Source organism: Carassius gibelio, chromosome A10 (genome assembly GCF_023724105.1).
Source record: "Carassius gibelio isolate Cgi1373 ecotype wild population from Czech Republic chromosome A10, carGib1.2-hapl.c, whole genome shotgun sequence".
Lineage (NCBI taxonomy): Eukaryota > Metazoa > Chordata > Actinopteri > Cypriniformes > Cyprinidae > Carassius > Carassius gibelio.
The window spans coordinates 10,944,421-10,966,829 of NC_068380.1; the positions used below are offsets into that span (position 1 = coordinate 10,944,421).

Below are 22,409 nucleotides of genomic sequence, written 5' to 3' on the forward strand. Positions count from 1 at the left end.
CTATGTAAATATTATATTTTATATTTATTGCAATGTACCATATTTGTTGCGCTGTTAGGACAATTTAACTATGAACTTGCCTGTGGTTGCCAAACAATCAGTGGTGTCTAAGTAGGCGGGGCTCACTAGGTTTTGAGACGCAGCCAGTCAGAGTTCAGTGTGCACACTGAAGGCAGATGAGATGAGTGCTAGCGCTTGACTTGTCCTAAAACATTTCACCATTATAGCGTTACCTTCTATAGCTTGCTGTTCGTAAACAGTCTTGGGGACGTAGATGTTTTTATACAGAATAAGTCAATTATGTGAAGCATATAATTATTATTATTGGAATTATAGTGCTTTAAATAGTTACATCTTGATGAATGGATCTCCAGGAAAAAGCTCCAGCACCTAGCCTGTTAGCTTACCGGTGAACTGAACTACCTTGAACGGCGACGCTCAACTTCCTGTAGGCGTGAGAATCACGAAAGACCGCGGTCTCGCGGGCCTCATCGGGGTTTGTGTTTCTGTTGTAGCCAGCGGCTCTGGTAAACTTCAGGTAGGTCGGTTCCACTACTGTTCTACGGTCCCTAATGATACAAAATGACATTTTATTAGATTCTGTTAAGAGTTTGATACATTAAGTATACTTTTTTGATTGTGCTGTGCATCTAAGGGCAGTTCTCTCCACAGTGAGCACTTAAAAGTGTTTTAAATAGTATTTTTTTTAAAAACATTTCTAGAGCAACCAATGTTAAAACAATAATGCTGGAATACTGGAATAAACAGTATTATAAAAACACCTAAAATCCAAATAAACTCTTTATTATACTGTGGGATTGTTTTATTACCATATTCATATATAGTATTTACCGACGTATACCATATTCTTTGGATATAATATTACCATCGCGCACATCCAGAGCATAGTTTTGCCAAAAACATGTTAATACCACAATGGTGTTTTTGGTGTGGGGTTTAGTCCTAAATGTGATCACACACACACACAAAAAAGAATTAATAAATGAAACAAATTAACCGTTCTACTTGACTGAAAAAAATCATTCTTTTTTGATTACTGGTGTTATGATTTTACAGTAGCCTAATAGCAATAGTTGTAGTAACTAATATTGTGTAAAGTATGGTTACTATATATATGTGTGTGTGTATATATATATATATATATATATATATATATATATATATATATATATATATATATATATATATATATATATATATATAGCGTTTCCTTTCTCTGTCTTCCCCTTCATTCTTTGCAGCAGAATGGTGGACAGTGCCAGTCTTCAGTTTGTGAGCCCATTTGCATTTGAGGCCATGCAGAAGGTAGATGTGGCCAGATTAGCAGCTTTAAGTGACCCAGAGCTCCGGCTCCTGCTGCCCTGTCTTGTGAGGATGGCTCTATGTGCCCCTGCAGATCAGAGTAACGCCTGGGCGCAGGACAAGAAGCTCATCCTGCGACTGCTGTCAGGCGTGGAGGCGGTAAACTCCATCGTTGCACTGCTATCTGTGGATTTCCATGCTCTGGAGCAGGACGCTAGAAAAGAGCAGCAGCTGAGGTGGGTTCAGAAGCATGACAGCTTTCATGTAGCAGTTGTGTTGGTTAATTTAATTGGCATGATAAATCTAAGTTAATCTTGCTTTGAGACACTGAAAGATATTTTGGAGTGAAGTTTTGCTTAAATATCTGATGATTCTAATGATTCTAATGTGTTTACAGGCATAAGGCTGGAGGCTCTAACAGCGAGAGCATCCTGGTCTCTCAGCTGCAGCATGGTTTGACTCTGGAGTTTGAGCACAGTGATCCTCTCAGGAGACTCAGACTGGCTCTCAGTGAGCTGCTAGCCATTATGAACAAGGTTTGGAATGCAATTATTTACTTCTGGATAATGATCTTTGCTTCAGTTTAAAATCAAATTGTCATTTTTTACATTTGAAAATACTTTCCTCTAGATGACTGTTAGCCCATAAATATGTAATTATTTTAATATATATGATTTCAGAACAAATATATATTCCACAAAAATATTAAGCAGCACAACTGTTTACAAAATTGATGATAATAAGAAGTGTTTCTTGGGCAGAAAATCAGCATTATTAGAATGATTTCTGAACAATCGTGCAACACTGAAAACTGGAGTAGCTAATGGCTGCTGAAAATCCGCTTTGCCATTGCAGCAATAAAATATAAAATAATATTATTTAAAATATATTCAGATATGTGTTATTTTAAGTTAAAATAATATTTAACAATATTAATGTGTTTTTGTTCAAATAAATGTAGCCTAGGTTGACATGAGGCTTATTTTCAAAACAAATAATATAGGTATTGTGATCCTTTTAACAAGCTGAAAGAAAGGAAGACCTAAATTAAAAGGCTACATTCAAGTTTTCCTCAATGTTTCATAAAGATCTTTCATAAAAATGTTATCTTTAATTTATTCTGTCACTAGGGATGTAACGATCCACTCAATTCATGATTTGATACGTTTTACGATACTGATTTCACAATTCGATTATCTCACAATTTTTTTTTTTTACAAAATTAGATTTATATTATACAAAAAGATTTCCTTTTATTACTGTTTGGACAAAATGCTGAACATTTCTTTGTGAATTTGAAACGGGGATGCAAACTCTTCAGTGAAATCCGCTGTTTTTTAATTCAGAATTGGTTATTTGTGCGATTCGTGGAATGACAAATGTGAGTGTAAAAAAAAAATATGCAAGCTGCTAAATTGCTCCGCAAATCATTGCTTTGATTGACAGTGATAACATCTGACAAGTCAATGTCAAAATAGAGCTGTGCATTAAGGGATGTGGAGTAATAAAACTACCGCAGCAACAAATGTGTTGGCTGAAAACTTAAATAACTCTTCTTGATGTGCCCTTTTTTAAATTACATCTAATAGATTATTATTTAATTGTACTTACTATACTTCAGTATAATAAAAGTACAACATCTTTTATAATAGTAATTTTATATTAGCTCAAAATGCTAAAAACAAACAAATAAGGGATTGAAAATGGCAACTGAGCTAATGGGTGATCCTCTGCTGCCCTCTACGGTATAAAATAATAAATTAATGTCATTTTCATTTCATCTTTGTTTTACACTACATTTTTTTATGTCATCTTCATGTATGAAAAGTGAATATTTAAAGTGAATTTTACTTCACAATTGTAGAATAAAAAAAATACATTGTTGAAATATTATGTGTTTTTATTTTTTTTATAATTTTTTTTTATTTTATTTTTTTTTTGGGGGGGGGGGGGGGGGGTCTTGGACGTCCTTATATGAGCAAAATAAGGCTTTGTCTGTGCTCTTTCCATTCACTTGGAAATCACTCGATTTTAATCATGATCCAAACAGAAGCAAAAACAGAATGGTCTGACTTTAACTTTGTGAAATTATGCTACGTAAAACATGAATGAGACAAAAAACATCAGACGGCTGAATGAGAGCGCAAATTCACTCTCTGACAGCAGGTGGCACTTATGGAACAGCAGCAATACAGGGTTTCCTTGGTTACCACTGTAAACAAAGCAGTGCAGTTGTTGAACAAAGACGTTTTAATTCAAGTCATGTCACTTGGTGGCCATCTACAAACTTCTCTCGGGTATGTAAGTGCAGCTCCTGTTTCTTTGTATGGGGAAACGTAAAATTCGCCAAAACTTTTCACCAAGCCTAAAGGGGGGGTGAAATGCTATTTCATGCATACTGAGTTTTTTTACACTGTTAAAGAGTTGGATTCCCATGCTAAACATTAAGTCAAAAATTAAGTTGTACGTTTGAAGGAGTATTTCTGTTTCAAAAATACTCCTTCCGGTTTGTCACAAGTTTCCGAAAGTTTTTTTTCGAGTATAGGTCTGTGTGACGTTAGATGGAGCGGAATTTCCTTATATGGCTCCTAAGGGCGCGTCTGCCGGAAGAGCGCGCGCTCCCGTATAGCAGAGCACTGAGAGGCTGAGCACAGACTTCACTGATCAGAGCGAGAGTGTCGCGAAATGTCACAAAAGGAGTGTGTTTTTGGTTGCCAGGGCAAGACAACCCTGCACAGATTACCAAAGAAATAGCATTAAGGGACCAGAGGATGGAGTTTATTTTTACAGAGCATCAACGGAGTTGTGCAAGTGTTTGTGTTTGTTCCCTGCATTTCGAAGATGCTTGTTTTACAAACAAGGCCCAGTTTGACGACGGATTTGCGTATCGTTTATTTCTTAAGGATGATGCAGTCCCAACGACAAAGGGTCACGATCGTGTGTTGTACTGCAAACAGTTTTACCATTTACTGCATGTTGTTATTCTCCTCATAGCGGCTAATGAAATGGAAGTCTTACCCATAGGCTTATTTCCGCGTTCGGGAAAAAGGTGGATAGAAACTGAGACTTCTAATGGCAGCTGCAGTTACTGTACAGTTAGACTTTTACTCTGAAGGCGGGGCTTTGTTCGATAGCGGCCATATTGAGCTTTGCATTTTACCCCTTTCAGAACTATACGAGTGACATGTCTTGGGTATTCTACAGTCTTTGGCTTGACCCTATTGATACCCTACTGCTTTCATATGCATTATACAGTCAAGATGAAAAGAAAAAAAAAAAAAAATTTCTAAAGACAGCCAATTCCTCTCAGAGATACATTCTTAAACTCCTACCCAAAACTGTATTGCGATTTGTTTAATATTTCAACCAATTTGAATCTTCACATCTGCATCGATTTTCATGCATCGCTACATCCCTATCTATCACACATAAAATAGTGTTAAAATCTTTTCCTGTTTTTAACAGGTGACTGACTCTAATGGAGAGTTTTTCCTCAAGTCTTCTGAGTTGTTTGAGAGTCCCGTGTATCTGGAGGAAGTGGCTGATGTTCTTTGCATCCTACAAGCAGGTAAGTGGTGTAACATTTATTGTGTAAAAACTTTGCTCGAAGCAATTGAAAAAAAAACACACCATTAAACTGTGCTATGACACAATCATCTTTATATCAGTAAACATTTCCCTCAGCATGACAGAAATGAAATCCTTGGTAAAATGATACTTTAGCTGCCTCAGTTATGTCTTTGATGTTTTGTTCTTAATAAATCCGTCTTAAACATTTTTTAAATCAAATTCCTTCTTGATTTTTCTGCTTTCAACAGAGCTGCCTTCTTTGCTGCCCATCATTGAGGTGGCCGAGGCCCTGCTTCACGTGAGGAATGGAGAGTGGTTCCTGTGCCTGCTGGTGGCAAACGTCCCAGACAGCTTCAGTGAGGGTATGTCCATCATCTGCTCAAATAAAACAGTTATACATGTAACCTTTAGTCCATTACCTTTCCTGTTCTTTTAAAGACAACATAAAATCATTATTACTAATTACTGGTCTTACTGTGCACATTTCATCAGACATGTTCATTTTGAAATATTCCACAATATTTGAATATTTATTGAGTTGCATTAAGGTGTTTCTGGGTTTTGGATCAGGGAAATGTACAATTGTTTTTGTTTTAATGCAACAAAATATAATATTTCTTTTTTCTTCTCTCGCTAAAAAGCCACATGAAACTCAGTTTTATTTTACATTTTATCTGCCTTATGTGGCCATTGCATGATCATCTGAGAGGCACTGCATTTCCATTTTGATGAGTCTGATTATGTGCAGTTCGGGCATGGGTGTGTTTGTGCGCCTCTTTATGTGCGTACGTGGGTTTTCCACACAGATGCTCTAAATGGAAATAAAAACATCTCTGAGTCTCTGCTATCCTTCATCACTCCCAGGTCCTTGTTGAGTCAATAGCTTATTTGTGTGAGGCTCCATTCAGAGCCCAGTTTGAAATGTTTCATATTACTGAATGGCCAATTCTCAAGGCTCATTACCTAGACAGGATCTTTCATCGGGAGAATATTCCGCTCAAGGCGGAATCATTAAGGGAAAGAGCTTGTCTATAGCGATACACTGTAATCAGATGCAGCATGAATTGTGACGGACTTTTCATATGAGGCTATTGAAACTAATATCATTCCAGCACTCAGTCATAAAAGATTCTCTGTAATTCGAATCATTCTGTGTGGCAAAATAACATCTGTGGTTAAAATCGCATAATAAAAGGTAAACAGGTATTTTAATTCAAGGTGAGCACTCGAATCAAAGCCAAATAAAGACCGATATTTGTGGAAAATATTTTAAAATAACTCTCAGGAGCCATAGCGTACTAGTTGATTCAGTCAAATTTAGCTATGATGCTCACATGGACACACAGGATCGAATCTGTTTTACATCTTGTCTTATTTTAGGTGGTCTATATAATACTTAGCATTCCTATTCCTAAACTGAGACTAATCCATGTTAACCAGCTCATTCTTGAGCTCATTTTTTCTTGATTAAATGTGTCTTCCAATAAAAAAATGTCATGAAGGTCAAAATATATATATATATATATATATATATATATATATATATATTTAAAGAAAGTAAAGAAGTCTCTTATTCTCACCACGAATGCATTTATTTTTTTTGCACAGCAAAACAGTAATATTGATACATATTATTGCAATAATAAAATAAAAAAAACTGTTTTAATTTATTCCTGTATTGACAAAGCAGAATTTTCAGCATCATTACTCCAGTCTTTAGTGCCACATGATCTTTTCGAAATTATTCTAATATGTTGATTTGGATCTCAAGAAACATTTCTTCTTACAGGTGTGTACAATTTGAATATCATCAAAAAGTTGATTTATTTCACTAATTCCATTGAAAAAGTAAATCTTATATATTATATTCATTCATTACACACAGACTGATATATTTGAAATGTTTATTTCTTTTAATTTTGATGATTATCACTGACAACTAAGGAAAATCCCATATTCAGTATCTCAGAAAATTAGAATATAACTTGAGACCAATACAAAGAAAGGATTTTTAGAAATATTGGCCATCTGAAATGTAGTTGCAGTTGTTTGTAAAGTCCTGTTGGAAAATTAAATCTGCATCTCCATGAAGTTCCTGGTATACGGCTGTGTTGGAAACAACTTGGACCAACACCAGGAGATGACATGGCACCCCAAACCATCACTGACTGTGAAAACTTTACACTGGACCTCAAGCAACATGGATTGTGTGCCTCTCCTCTCTTCCTCCAGACTCTTGGACCCTGATATCCCTGCCGGCAGCCATATCAACCTGGAGAGCAAGACCGGTTGCCCACTGAAGCTAAGCATGGCTGAACCTGGTCAGTACCTGGATGGGAGACCTCCTGGGAAAACTAGGTTGCTGCTGGAAGAGGTGCTAGTGTGGTCTGTGTGGGTCCTAGCGCACCATTGTAGTGAGGGGGACACTATACTGTCAACAAGCACCGTCCTTCGGATGAGACATTAAACCGAGGTCCTGACTCTCTGTGGTCAGTTAAAATCCCAGGATGTCTTTCGAAAAGAATAGAGGTGTGACCTCGGCATCCCGGCCAGATTCACCCATTGGCCTCTGACCATTATGGCCTCCTAACAATCCCCATATGCGTTGATTGGCTTCATCACTCACATCTCCACCAGTAAGCTAGTGTGTGGTGGGCGTTCTGGCACCATATGGCTGCCGTGACATCATCCAGGTGGATGCTGCACACTGATGGTGGATGAGGAGATACCCCCTGACTATGTAAAGTGCTTTGAGTGCCTAGAAAATGCTATATAAATGTAAGGAATTATATCCAAAGGAAATGCCAAATTTACTTTCATCAGAAAACATAACTTTGGACCACTCAGCAGCAGTCCAGTCCTTTTTGAAGCGAGACCCTTCTGACGCTGTCTGTTGTTCAAGAGTGACTTTAAAGATGGAATGCGACAGCTGAAACCCATGTCTTGCATACATATGTGTGTAGTGGTTCTTGAAGCACTGACTCCAGCTGCAGTCCACTCTTTGTGAATCTCCCCCACATTTTTTAATGGGTTTTGTTTCACAATCCTCTCCGGGGTGCAGTTACCTATTGCTTGTACACTTTTTTTTTTTTCTACCACATCTTTTCCTTCCCTTTGCCTTTCTATTAATGTGCTTGGACACAGAGCTCTGTGAACAGCCAGCCTCCTTTGCAATGACTTTTTGTGTCTTGCCCTCATTGTTCAAGTTTTCAATGATCTTCTCTTCGACAACTGTCAAGTCAGCAGTCTTCCCCATGATTGTGTAGCCTACAGAACTAGACTGAGAGACCATTGAAAGGCTTTGCAGGTGTTTTGAGTTAATTAGCTGATTAGAGTGTGGCACCGGGTGTCTTCAGTATTGAACCTTTTCACAATATTCTAATTAACTGAGATACTGAATTTGGGTTTTTCCTTGTCAGTTATAAACATCAAAATTAAAAGAAATAAACATTTGAATTAAATCAGTCTGTGTGTAATGAATGAATATAATATACAAGCTTCACTTTTTGAATGGATTAGTGAAATTAATCAACTTTTTGATTATATTGTAATTATATGATCGGCACCTGTATTATCATTGTTGAAAACAGTTAAGTTGCTTTAAAATTTTTGTGTAATGCATGGTACATTTTTCCAGGTTACTTTGATAAATAGAAAATTCAGAAGTACAGCATTTATTTGAAAAATAAATCTTTTGTAACTTTTTTTGGATACATTTAATGCATTCTTCCTGAATAAAGATATTAATTAAATTACTTGTCTTGCTGACCCCAGACCTTTGAACTGTAATTCATGTATGTAATGAAAATACAAAAATATTAGTATATTAAATGTGGTTTATATGCTGCTTAAAGTTAAAAGCGGCACATTTAAGTTTGTTTCTCTTTGTGTCTCCAGTGTGCAGGGGATTGATAAAGAATGGAGAACGGCAGGATGAGGAGAGCGTGGGTGGACGGCGCAGGACAGAAGCTCTCCGGCAGCTGTGTCAGATGAACCCTTCTCAGGCTCTTAACATCAGGGCCATGGTGGTGAGTCTCCAGCACTAGACCAGCTGTCATGCTTGCTAATGGGCCACAGCTAAATTGATCAGAACGATGTGTCATATTAAAGTCAAGCCCTTGGTCCTTCCACAGGTGGAAGAGTGTCATCTTCCAGGTCTGGGCGTTGCTCTAACGCTGGACTATAAGCCAGACATGGCAGATGAGGCGGTCAGTCCTCTTGTGTCTTATGTCAGCGGCCTACTTCTGGGCACCAATGGAAAAGTCCGTACCTGGTTCAGTATGTTCATTCGCAACGGTCAGCAGGTAAGACGCAAAAACAATTGCATTCAGACACTTGAGGATCAGCTGCTTTGTAAACATATGAAATTCATGTGTCTCATTTTAGAGGAAAAGAGAGAGCAGCTCAGTGCTGTGGCAAATGCGGAGGCAGCTGCTGTTGGAGCTGGTTGCCATCCTTCCCCGCTCGCGCAGTACCCATGTTCCCAATGACACTGATATGGACTCAGAGAGTAGCTCGGGGTACTCTGGCCTGCGGGAGGAGCACGTTGTGAAGGCCAGCGCACTGCTGCGACTCTATTGCGCACTTATGGGGATAGCTGGTCTTAGGTGTGCTACAATTGACCCAATTAAATGTTTTTAAGTATAAATGGGTGGTATTGTAGTTTTTAACCACAAGTAACTTTGACTCTTATGAAGCTTAAGCAAATTTTCCCCTGCATTCTATACAGGGTTTGGAAATGAACTCCAACTGTTAGATTATATTCAGTTTCTGATGACACGTTGCAAAGTTTTCAAGGTGGTTATAAATGTGTTTTCTTTCCACAGGCCCACAGATGAAGAGGCGGAGCAGCTGTTGCAGTTGATGACCAGTCGTCCACCAGCCACACCTGCGGGAGTGCGCTTTGTCTCCCTGTCCTTCTGCAAACTGCTGGCGTTCCCTACCCTCGTCAGGTACACACTTAGACACTAATACTCTAATAACTCCACCTATTAAGATAAATGATTTAACGATTAAAATGGTCATATCATAAATGTATAAAATTTCTCTCAGTGAGGTACAGCTGTAATTAAAACAATTATACTTTATTTTCAGACAATGTTCCACCTCCATTTTAAACTCTGACATCAGAAATCCAAGGATTTCTGTACAAAACATTTTAGCTGCTGATCTTTTTGGACTTCTAAAACACTGTTAGACATTTAATACTACTGTCGGTACAATGAAATGTTTTTGATAGTAATACTTTTATTTAACAAGGATGCATTCAAAATGAACTGATCAAAAACGATTTTTACAGAGGATTTCTATTTAAACTAAAATGTAACTTTGATCTTTATCAAATAATCCTGAAAAAAAATTGGGTTTCATGGTTCCTCAAAAATATTTTTACTTAACATTGATAATAAGAAATGTTTTTGAGCACCAGATCAGCATATTTCTGATTTCTGAAGAATCATGTGACACTGAAGACTGAAGTGTATTGAAGGGGTGCTATTATGCCCCTTTTATGATGTTATGATATTTATGTGGACTAGAATAGTTTTTTATTTTTAAAGTATGAAACAATTTAGCATGATATGACTTCTTGATGTAACATTATCAAAGTGATTTGTTTTCAGTAAAACATCAGCATTAATGTTCTATCACTCAGTTATGTTCAATACAAAGTTCAGTTCAGTTAAATTGATCTTCAATTTTTAAATTTACTGTAAGTCTGGAGTAAAGCCTAGCTGTGTCATCATTGCTGTTGTTTCTTCTCTCTGCAGTACTCCAGAACAGGAGCAACTGATGGTAATGTGGCTCAGCTGGATGATAAAAGAGGAGGAGTATTTTGAGAGGTACGGAAGGCCTGGATGAACGAGCCCTTCAAACCCACAACAACCAATAAATGTGTTTTACAACATACTAAAAATGCCAGTTATTTTGTGATCGGTGAGAAGGAAATCTTCCGGAGAGGTTTACGGGGGAACATAATTGTTCTGCTTTTGTACCAAGCGTCTGTTCATCCTATAATTCAATTAGTTTTATTTCAAAGAAAACCATTCAAGAAGTATTTGGAGCTACATTTTGATTTATTTTTCTTATTCTTTGTGTCTGTAATTATTATTCCCCGGAGGTCTGCCCAATGGAGAGCATTCAGAACCATTTCAGTTATAGATATGGGTGAGCTAACTGCATGCGCTTAAGGCTAGCTTTTTTTTTTTTACTTTGTAAACTCGCAAACAACATTTGTAGTAAAATGTGGTTAATTTAATGCTTAGAAAAGGGTAGGGGGGGGCATGAATGATAAAATGAAAACAGATGGGGTTATAAAGAGGTTAGGCAGTGGCAGGCTTTTTCAATTGAATAACTAATAAGCAGCTGATGGGTTATAAGTCATCTCTCCTGTAGCTTGTGCTCCTCGTGACCCACTGTGATTGGAGTGCTTATCCACACTCTATAGATTTAGAGATAAATGTCCTTCGATGCAAGGCTGTGCGTGTTTGTGGATAGGGTTATCATATATGTGAAGCCCACTGTAACCCTGGGGGTTGGTGTGTGTGTCTACCTGATTGTTCTGTGTAAAAGAGGGTTTGAATATTAACTCTTTTAATGCATTTTCCCCTCCCTTTGTCTCCTTTCTTCTCCTCTCTTATTCTTTTCAGTGCCGCCCGTGTCTCAGCCTCTTTTGGAGAGATGCTATTACTGGTTGCCATGTATTTCCATAGCAACCAGCTCAGTGCCATCATCGAGCTGGTTTGCTCCACCCTTGGGATGAAGGTGAGTTTAAGCAATCAGTCGGTCAGCGCTGGCAGCCTGTGAACAAAATAATAAGATCACTTTCGCCCTATTCTGAGAGGATTAGTTTTCTAAATGACATATGAGTTCTATTTATTAACACTGGATGCCTGTCGTTTCGTGTACTTTATTAAGATGAGTGTCTCTTGAATGAATGAGGGTGTCACGGAAGTTTATGCTGTGTAGGCATGCATCACAAAACCCATTGAATTAAACTGGACTTCTGTGTGAGATTAATGATATTAGTATAGTTGGTGCAGTTTTTACGAAAAGTCTCTTAACGCTCACCAGGGCTGTATTTATTAGATCAGAAATGCATTAAAAACCGTATAATTGTGAAATGTTATTACAATTTAAATTATTAATGCTTTTTATGTATTTTAAAATGTAATTTATTCCTTTGATGGCAAAGCTGAATTTTCAGCATCGTTACCGTATTTTCCGGAATATAAGTCGCACTCTTTTTCTTAGTTTGGCTGGTCCTGCGACTTATAGTCAGGTGCATCTTATTTATCAAAATTAATTTGACATGAACCAAGAGAAATGAAATGAACAGCCGCGAGAGGGCGCTCTATGCTGCTCAGTGATCCTGTAGTCTACACTGAAAACATAGAGCGCCCTCTCGCGGCTGGAGACGGTAATGTTTTCTCTTGGTTCTAAATAAATGCGACTTATAGTCCGATGCAACTTATGTTTTTTTTCCTTATGACGTATTTTTGGACTGATGCAACTTATACTCAGGTACTCAGGTGCGACTTATAGTCTGAAAAATACGGTACTCAATTCTTCAGTGTCACATGATCCTTCAGAAAACATTCTAAAATGCTGATTTGCTGGTTAAGAAAAATTTCTTTATTATTATCAATGTTGGAAATAGTTGTGCTGCTTAATATTTCTGTGGAAATGGTGATAAATTCATGTAGGATTCTTTGATTAATAGAAAGTTGAAAAAAAAATAATATTAATATTTGTTTATAAATGTCACTTTAAAATAATTTAATGGATTCATTCTGGATATCTGCATGTTTATTTCAGTAAAAAAAAAAAAACATACTGTCCCCAAACTTTTGAACAAAAGTGTATATGATTAGGGAATTCTATAATGAACAGTGCATTTAGTGAGAATTGTCTTTTAGTATACAGTAATGTGTCAATGAATAAATGAGCGTTAAAAATACATTCCACAATCACAGATGTGGGTTTAATTTCACAAAGGACCCCAAAGATAGCCGATAAAGAAGTAACTAATACACACTGTAATTTTTTACGAAAGTTTTACAAGGACAAACAGACTGGAATTGAAATCACAAAGTACATCTGTGAAACATATTTAACAAAAAAAACCCTGAATAGGTAGACAGCCGCTTTGAGAATTTTAATTTGAACATTTGAATCTAACTTATGATCATAAATGCTTTATCAATAAGATCATTTGTTTTTTTTTCCCCTATTAAAAGTCAAATTTAGAATCAAACGAAGGAAGTACTTGATCCTGTTTACTTTGGGCTTAAATGCCAACATTGGTTAAATTCCAGAATTAGTCCTCTAGGTGTAAACATCCATTATACTTGGTGGCTTGCACTGTAAAAGTCACAGAAGAGAGGGTGTTAATTGGTGGATTTATTGATTGTTAGTGTCTAGGAACATGCACATCCCAGAGAAGGCTAAAGTACGTCTGTGTAATATGTAATTGCCCTTAGCTGAGCCGTACATTATTGATGTGGTACAGTTAGATGAGTCATGGAGGGTTTGTTTAGCCAGAATGAGTCACTTTGAAATTTTGTTGAAATTAGTTTTTGGAGTTTCTAAACCTTGCATAGAGTTTAATCAACTTGAGAAACATATTTTGCTAATTTAAACTCCTTATCCTTCCACAGATCGCCATCAAACCCAGCTCACTGAGCAAAATGAAGACCATTTTCACTCAGGAAATCTTCACTGAACAGGTGCCTCTCTCCTTACAGTGTATTCATGGTGTTTAAATGCGAAACAGTCGTTAGCTTCTTCTAATAGGAACAAAATTTAAAAAAATAAGAATTGTGTGCCTCTGAGTTTGTGAAATCTGTTTGACATATTGCAAGAACTGTGTAGGCACCATAGCAATCATCTTAATTACTAACAGCTTGTCCTAATATTACATGCAGTCTTATAGATATCCTGTCCTCGCAGATATCTATAAGAGCTACATACTTGCCATCTGTTGAACATGGCAATCTAGCAAATGGAAACAAAGCACTTTTTGTCATTATAGATAAGACATCTGTTAAATCTTAAATGTAATGTAGCTGCACAATTACGGCATCAAGACAAATACTGTAATAAGTGGATTTTTGTGTTGTCACAGGTGGTCACAGCACATGCCGTGCGAGTGGCCGTTACTAATAACCTCAGTGCCAACATCACAGGATTCCTCCCCATCCACTGCATATACCAGCTCCTGAGGAGCAGAGCTTTCACCAAACACAAAGTGTCCATTAAGGTAATCCGTTAGGTTGGAATTCTGTCCTTTCTGTTTTTTTTGTTCTGTCTGTTAAATTCTATTGTATTGTAATCCTGTTGTTGCTTTTGGGGACAGTTTTGTTATGTTTCCTTTCCTAACTTTTCCTGTTTTGTCTTTGTGTTGTGTTCAAATCGGCTCCTTGCTAACTACACTATATTACTCTGCTGATTCTGTTCAGTGCTAGTATCGACTTGAATCCATTGGGTTCTATTATCTGTTTGACTGGCTGGCTCCTCTCCTTACTCATGGAAAACACTCCATTGATTTAATTAAGGATGTGGTTTTTGAATGTGGTAGTGCATCGCCCGGCTGTTTAGAATGTTTCCTCACAATTACATCGTCAGCCTTAAAGACTGGAATCTGCCTCCCCTAGAGTCAGTAAGCCATGTTATAGCTATTGATCTGCTCTGCTGGAAAGATGATTTAATCACCCAAGCGCCAGAGGTGGATGATTGGGTAATTCACTTATTCTGAATGTGTCTTTCTTTCTGGATTTTATCCCCCTTTTTTCTTAGGACTGGATCTTCAGACAGCTGTGCGAGACGAATACCCCACTCCACACTCAGCTGCTTCCATTAATTGATGTTTACATTAACTCCATCCTGACCCCTGCTTCCAAGACCAACCCTGAGGCCACCAACCAGCCAATCACAGAGCAGGAGATCCTTAATGTTTTCCAGGGCTTGGCAGGGGTGGGTGGATCTTAAGCATCTTTTCGATCATGTTGACTGCAAAAATCTCAAAAAAAAGAAAGAAATAACTGCGCTAAATTGCCGCCCTGCAGTGGCAAAAGTCAGACTACTCAAATCAGTCACATAGATATTACTGAAGGTTATTTTTAGACCAGCAACACCTAGATATTGGAATATGTTCAAGTCAAAGATTCAGATATTAGAAGATTAGTAGAAGCATAAATTATATAGATCAAAAGACACTTTGGGCTTAGTGGTATTAAAGACCTGTAATGATGTGTGGTATAGTCACTGATACTGAATGTTAATTGTCTTTAATGTAGAAATGAATATTATAATTGTAGCTGCAATGACACAGATGAGATTTTTTTTTTTAACTGAATTCCGCTGGGAAATGACACTAACTTTGCAACCAACACTATTTTTAACTATATTGGATCGACTTTAAACTGACATGAGCTGAATAATGACACGTCTTATGGAGAGCTGCTTATAGCTGAATTGTAATCGTTTCAGAATTTATGTACTTTGCACTTTTTTTAACTGTTTTTGAATGAACAGTTATTGAACTGAATTGAAACAATATTCTAAAGTAAGCTGAATTATGGTATTATCTTTTGTCAAGCTGCTTTACAACTCAGATTAGATTTATCTAGTAATTTATACATTTTACAACTTTAACACTGTTATTTTCATGTTTATTAATGTGAAGCTTCTGTGAAACAATCTGTATTGTATGAAATACTATATACATAAATGACTTTACTATACACTGTATATCTCCAATTGTATCCGATGCAGATCAGAACATTTATTCCTGTACTTTCTGTTCCTTTTAACCTCTGTTTGACCTCTTTTCATTTTTCTGTCTCTCTCAGGGAGATGGAGGGAAAGCCCGTTCTCAGTACACCATCACCACCCAGTTGCTCATTCTCTATTACATCCTGTCATATGAGGAAGCTCTGCTAGCAAATACAAAGACGTTGGGTAGGTAGATTACTGACATAATATTTGAAATGCTCCTACATTTTTACTTAATGTTCTGATTGGCCCATTCGATTCAAACTAGAGCAATTGAAAGAGATGCAGTTTTGCATTATTATTATTATTCTGTTTTCTGTTTTTGTCTTCTTTTACATCCGTTTTCTTTGTTTAAATTTAAACAATTCAGTTTTTAAATGATAGTCTCTGCACAACTGGACTTAATCAGTTTATCTACAGTTAATCTGGTGTTTGCTCACTTATGTAAGTTCCTATCTTGCCACCCAGAGTGCTGATATAATATTAGGATGAGAGCGATACAGCTTATCTTCCTGCTCTCTCCTCTGCATATTAAATTGCTTCAAACTCACACCAATCACCTGCAGTTTGGCTTTGCTTTGCAAGCCTCTCATCGGTTATTAGAGCGCTTACTCTTCACTGTTTATGCACACAGCTCTTCCCAGAGTGCTGTGCTTATTTAATCTCTCTCTCTCACTCTCTCTCTCTTCTTCTCTATCATTCTGGAGTAATGATGCCCTTTGGCTGTGCTAATGAACTGGAATACAATGAAAAATCACCTGTACATGAGCTGCACCACAAAAGCCTATTTTTAACAAACAACCTGATAAACACACGTTCTCTCTCCTCCCAGCACTTATGCAGAAGAAGCCAAAATCATACTCTCCTGCCCTCATGGACCAGATTCCCATTAAACACCTCATCTGCCAGGCCCAAGGACTGCAGCAGGAGCTGGGAGGTAAAGGACACCCATTTAACCTCCATTGCACTTATATTCAGCAGAGTAGTTTTAAAAATATGTGATAATACAACCATATTTAGTTGCATCACTAGATGCGTCTTTTTCTTGTTACGTGACACTGATACTTGAAATCTTATGTAAATGCTTCTATACATTTTTATGTGCATTGATTTACAGGTTGTATACATGCAAACCGTGAAATGTTATAGTGCTGTAATACTAAATAGAATAAAATAAAGTTGAATTTAGTTATGCACTTAATATTTTGTTTTATTTTCAGGCCTACACTCTGCTCTTCTACGTCTTCTGGCCACAAACTATCCTCACCTGTGCATGGTGGAGGACTGGATCAGTGAAGAGGAAGTGACTGGTACTCTGCCTTTACTGAGGAAGATGTTGCTGACATCCTCATCTTGCAAATACTCACAGACACAGCTACGAGAGGGTACAAACTCCCACTATCTCCCACTTAGTTAAGAAATCACATTTCTGATATGACATTGCATTAAAGATTTTCTGCCATTTACTACATTTAGAAAATTTGATTCATAATTTAAAACTCATTTTGATGGATAAAGACATTTAGACATTTTTTTCCCCAGTAAATAATATTAATATGGATTAAAAGTGAAGAAAAGGGAATACATCAAAAGTAAATTTTGGTTGTATCAACACAGTCAAAATAAGAAAATGGAAAGGCATATGTCTATAAAACATTTTTACTATTATTTTACAAAATGTACAGCCACCATGGGTAAAAAATAGAAAAGCTGTTGCTCAGGTGGATTCTGCAAAAGCAATTAGCACATCTCTGCTGTACAGTGTATTTCTCAAGCAATTTTCTCGGTACAGTAAACCAGAACACTGAATTCTACAATGAGATGCATAATGCCCTTTGGCACTGGAGGAGATCACAAGTGTTTATTATGGTCTGTGATACGAATAGTTTGTTGTTGTAGTCTGACCTTTCATGTGCATGACTCAGTTTTGCACCTGCGGAGTAATGAGCCTGAAGGTGTTTCGCTGCTCTGACAGGCATGTTTCTCCACAGGACTCACAGACGGTGACGGGCTTGTGCTATATTTAATAATATGGGAATAAAACAAACAAATATATTTATGTCAGCTCTAAAAGTTTTACATTTCAAATATCAAATATTGAATTCAAGTCATTAATTAATTGTTATTATTATTTTGAGTTATTTTTTTATTTTATTTTTATGAATGATTTACTTTTTTTTTTTTTCTTAGCTTTCCAGAACGTTCTTTCTGGTGGGCCCAGGCTGCTGCGTATCCTGGAGCATCTGACGTTGCTCTCTGCGGGTGATCTGATCCCATACGCAGAGGCTCTGACTGCCAGCATGGGGCTGCTCTTAGAGGACGGCGTCTCTCGCAGGATCCTTCAGACTGTTAACAAACTCTGGATGGTACTTAATACAGTCATGCCGCGCAAGTGAGACTTCCTCTCTGTTTTATATGCTGGAGTAAAAATGGAATGATATCTTGCACTTCAGCACTCGTGCTAAGTCTCTTCCCTCTGTCAGGCTGTGGGTGATGACAGTAAACGCTCTGCAGCCTTTAGTAAAGCTCCTGCGGCAGCAGAGATACACTCAGAATGATCTGATGGTGGATCCTCTCATCGTCCTGCGCTGTGACTCCAGGGTCTTCAGGTATTATCCGCTTAGAAATGCCTGATAAGAAATACCCTGAAGAAATCCTGTAATTTGTGCAAAATTTTTATGCTGATAATATATATAAAAAGAAAAATGAACTATACAATTGATGAAATGTTTATAATATTAAACTACCGTTCCAAAGTTTGGGGCTGGTAAGATTTAAAAAAAACTTTTGTTAAGGGCTCAGTTCACACTATTAACTAGTTGTTTATTAACTTGCATAGTACTTGTATATTGGCTGTTTATTAGTGCTTATAGAGCCCTATAAATGCCTTATACTGTATGTTTATATTATAGGTGTCCTCCACTAATGGACATCACTCTTCACATGCTGAATGGGTACCTGTTGGCTTCTAAGGCCTACCTGAATGCCCATCTGAAAGAGACGGCTGAATTTGAGCGACAAGCTCAGACCGTATCCAACCTTGGGCTCGGTGGCCAACCTGACACACCTGAGGTCACCAGAGAGGAGCTGAAGAACGCTCTTCTGGCTGCTCAGGTAAACGCATACACACACTTCTCTAATACTGATCTCTAAATCATCCGTTTGAGCATTTGTCACAAATGTTGCTGTCTTTGTCCACCTTCAGGACAGCGCAGCAGTGCAGATCTTGCTGGAGGTGTGTTTGCCGCCCCCTCAGGAGGAGCTGCTGCTGGGAGGAGGCGGAGGAGCAGACAGCCTGTTGAGGAGCGTTCAGTCTGCTCCAGGTGTTCCCATGCGGAAGCAGGTGGGCCACACGGGGGCTGGGAAGGGGGCCCAGGAGGAGCGTGAGGCAGAGGGCGGGCTGCTCAGTGACCTGAGGGAGGTACAGTGTCTCATCTGCTGCCTGCTGCACCAAATGTTCATCGCAGACCCCAACATCGCCAAACTAGTACACTTTCAGGTAATTGAGTCTCTCTGTTACAGTACTGTCATCACCATTATGATACATGCTTTTTACATACATAATAATCGTAAATCTTAAGACACAATACACACACAATGTACTATTGCACTATTGTTTAAGTCTGTAATATTTTTTAAAGAATTTAATACTTTTATTCAGCAAGGATTAATTTAATTCAAAAGTGATAGACATTTATAACAATCTAAAAGATTTAATATTTTATGGAGTAATGGCTGCTTCTTCAGGGTTATCCGCAGGCTTTACTCCCTTTGACGGTGGCAGGAATTCCTTCCATGCACATCTGTCTAGATTTTATCCCAGAACTCCTTGCTCAGCCTCAGCTGGAGAAGCAGGTAAGCAGCTATCAGTTTGTTCATCCCCATTATCATCCAGGACTAAATAGACCAGTTGTCACTCTCAAATTCTGGAATTAATTTAAACAGGGTTCCTAGGTATGGAATTTGTTTTTAGTCATTTCTAGGGTCTGGAAAAGTATGGAAATAAGAAAGCGGAGTATGGAAAACTATTTGCATTTCCAGACTTTTGCCCCTATTTAGATTTCTTTAACAAAAAAATATAAATTTAAATTTAAAAATATAAAAGAGAGACACAGATGACCATGGTTCAGTGAATTTAATATGTAAATATACTCTGTGGGATACAAGACTCTTTATAGTGTATAGTGTATACAACTTCATTTAGAGCTGTACAGCTATAAGTTGAAGTATTAGAGTATGAATTATACAACCTGAATCAGAGACACATGGTGAGCGCTCAGGGTTGACCTCTGGGCTTGATGCTAATGGCAGTTTTGTTTTGTCTGGCACAGATCTTTGCCATACAGCTGTTGTCCCATCTGTGCACCCAGTACGCCCTGCCCAAATCCCTCAGTGTGGCACGTCTTGCCATTAGTGTGATGGGCACCCTCCTCACAGGTAGGAATAACTCTTCCATCTGTTGCTTTATCTCTTTATTTTTCTTTCATTTTCTCTTTACCTTTGTGTCTGTTCTTATTCATTTATTAGGGCTGGCATTTTATTAAAGAGTGTCTAAAAATATCAGTGATAATTGGAGATGTCAGACCATTACCTTGAGGTTTTTTTTTTTCGAATCAAAAACCAACTTGTGCAAACTTGTCCCATTATCTTTGTACACACTGCCCTCTGCTGGCCACTTGTTACTGCTTATGACAAACCCTCATCTGCAGTGTTTATAAATTATGCATCAGCCATCCATTTATTGTTTTATTGAATGGAGTACCAGAGGAGTCTTGAGCACTGTTAAATCCTGCAGTTCCTGAGCAGTTTTGTATTGGATCATTTAGGTTTTAGGTTTTCTAGTGCATCTAAAACTGCATGTAATTTATTCACGTTTAACAAGGAAACGCATTTTTGGTATCTTTTACAGTGCTGACCCGTGCCAAGCGCTTTGCATTTTTCATGCCGACGCTGCCGTGCCTGGTTTCATTTTGCAAGGCTTTCCCCCCACTCTTTGATGATGTCATGTCCCTGCTGATTCAGGTGGGACAGGTGTCCGCTGCTGATGTCACCACCAAGACCAGAGATATAGACCCTCTCATTGCCAGTGAGTGTGTTCTTGTTTTATTTGACTTAAATGTTTTTAATTTGTAATGATCAATGGCTATTGTATGGGACAGGGCAAGATTTTACTCTGTTTATAGTCTAATTGAGTGAAAAAGTGAATGCCCACTTTTTCAGGTGCCTTGGTTCTGTATATATTTTTTTCTATTTATTTTCCCATAGGGAATTACTAAAAGCTTTAAGAGCTAAAGTGTTAAAACCCATAAATATTTCAATATGAAGGTTATCTGTTTTTCAATTCATTTCTCAGTATTTATTAAGATATGTTCACAATATGGTGTGGCCAAATCATGTAGCCCTGGAGTGGATTTAGATCTAACAGTGGATTAGATCTAAATCTAATCCACTGTGCTCTTGTGTTTAGGGCTCCAGTATCTGGGACAGAAGCCACGGGAAATACCGCTGTCAGAATCCAAATACTCTCTACGCAAGAGGTCTGCAGAGGAGCTGGGTAGAGCTGACCCTGATGTACAGCTGTGCTATCAGATAGAGGCCACCTTCATGGACATCATCAGCTCCAGCACACAGGCACTGTGACAACACAAACAGACTAATAGAAATATTAATGGGATAGGCATAGGTTGGAATTAGTTTTTTTGTCCCATATATAAGTTAAGCCTAATGTTACAGGACTTTGGGTTGCAGAAATCTGCTTATGAACATGTTTAGCAGTATAATGATAGATGACTTAAATCTGTTGGACTAGCGCTGGGACCATTTCAGTTTAAAGTCAGTCCACTCAAAACACAGAACATGAATTTTCTCCTGCATTTTGGCATCCCAGTACCACAAGCTATGAAAACATCTGGAATGAAGGTAATGAAAGAAATTCTAATTTGATATAGTTTTACATAAACTGTACTTGTATGGTATATATGAATAGTCAAATCACGGGTGCCATTTTTCAAAACAAAGGACAAGATGTACCGAAAGATAAAAATATAGATTGCAATTCTATGTTCTGTTGCCAGCGAAAACCACCATCTATATTTGACTTTCCAGGAAGCGTCTTTTAAGTCTTAAGTGAGCTGGACGTTCATTCTCCAGGCTGTCCTGAAGGATTGGAGGAATTTGGCTCACAAAGCAGCTTGTTGTATTTGTAGTAGACATTTTCCAAATGGTGTGTTAGCTTGTTCGTTGAATGTGTATTTGAGTGTGTCCAGGGCATTTAGCAAATTATTGGTCTGTTTTCTAGACCACCATTTTAAAAAGTATTTTCTTGGCTCAGCTTGACATCTGAATTATGTTTGTTACCTTGGTTTTGTATACATGTCAATCTTACGCTTTGAACATTTGTATTAAAACATCTTTTTGGAAACTCTATTTTTTATTATTATTCTCGGTTTTGATTGTAGCTCACTTATAGTTAAATTAAGTTAAAAATACATTATTATTACACACTTCAGCATTGTTTAGGACAAATTGAGGAGAAAATATGGCTGGCATTGTGTCCAAGTCACAAAAAACACCTACAGTTGGAGCAACTGGATTCTGAAGATATTTGCATTAATATTATATGTATTAGACATTTATTATTTATTTATCTGTAAAAATTGTTTTAAAATAACATATCATTTAGATCCATTTGGGGGCACTCTTGTCACGTGTAGAAACAGATTCTGTAGCATGGGGTACACATG

The 22,409-nt window shown here is 37.6% G+C and overlaps 1 protein-coding gene across 2 annotated transcripts; it reads left to right on the plus strand.

The window, feature by feature from the left end:
• Positions 1-156: 156 nt before the first annotated feature.
• Positions 157-22,087, plus strand: LOC128021146 (integrator complex subunit 2). Of its 2 annotated transcripts, none has more exons than XM_052608135.1 (25): positions 157-538; positions 1,263-1,559; positions 1,721-1,859; positions 4,789-4,891; positions 5,142-5,255; positions 8,791-8,921; positions 9,027-9,197; positions 9,280-9,500; positions 9,720-9,845; positions 10,662-10,733; positions 11,541-11,655; positions 13,551-13,619; positions 14,018-14,152; positions 14,689-14,865; positions 15,744-15,852; positions 16,499-16,603; positions 16,887-17,051; positions 17,857-18,058; positions 18,150-18,275; positions 18,579-18,780; positions 18,872-19,165; positions 19,414-19,521; positions 19,998-20,103; positions 20,576-20,752; positions 21,134-22,087. In XM_052608135.1, the coding sequence occupies exons 2-25, from the start codon at positions 1,267-1,269 to the stop codon at positions 21,304-21,306; spliced, it is 3,633 nt and encodes a 1,210-aa protein (XP_052464095.1). In that variant the 5' UTR covers positions 157-538; positions 1,263-1,266; the 3' UTR covers positions 21,307-22,087. The 2 variants fall into 2 exon arrangements, with proteins under 2 accessions (XP_052464095.1, XP_052464096.1); XM_052608136.1 differs by having other exon boundaries at positions 159-538; positions 1,266-1,559.
• Positions 22,088-22,409: the final 322 nt, after the last annotated feature.

Coding starts and splice junctions, on each gene's coding strand:
- LOC128021146 (XM_052608135.1), top strand. CDS start 1,267: ATGGTGGACAGTGCCAGTCTTCAGTTTGTGAGCCCATTTGCATTTGAG. Junction 4,892..5,141: donor TCTTTGCATCCTACAAGCAG/GTAAGTGGTGTA, acceptor TGCTTTCAACAG/AGCTGCCTTCTTTGCTGCCC. Junction 20,104..20,575: donor GATGGGCACCCTCCTCACAG/GTAGGAATAACT, acceptor TATCTTTTACAG/TGCTGACCCGTGCCAAGCGC.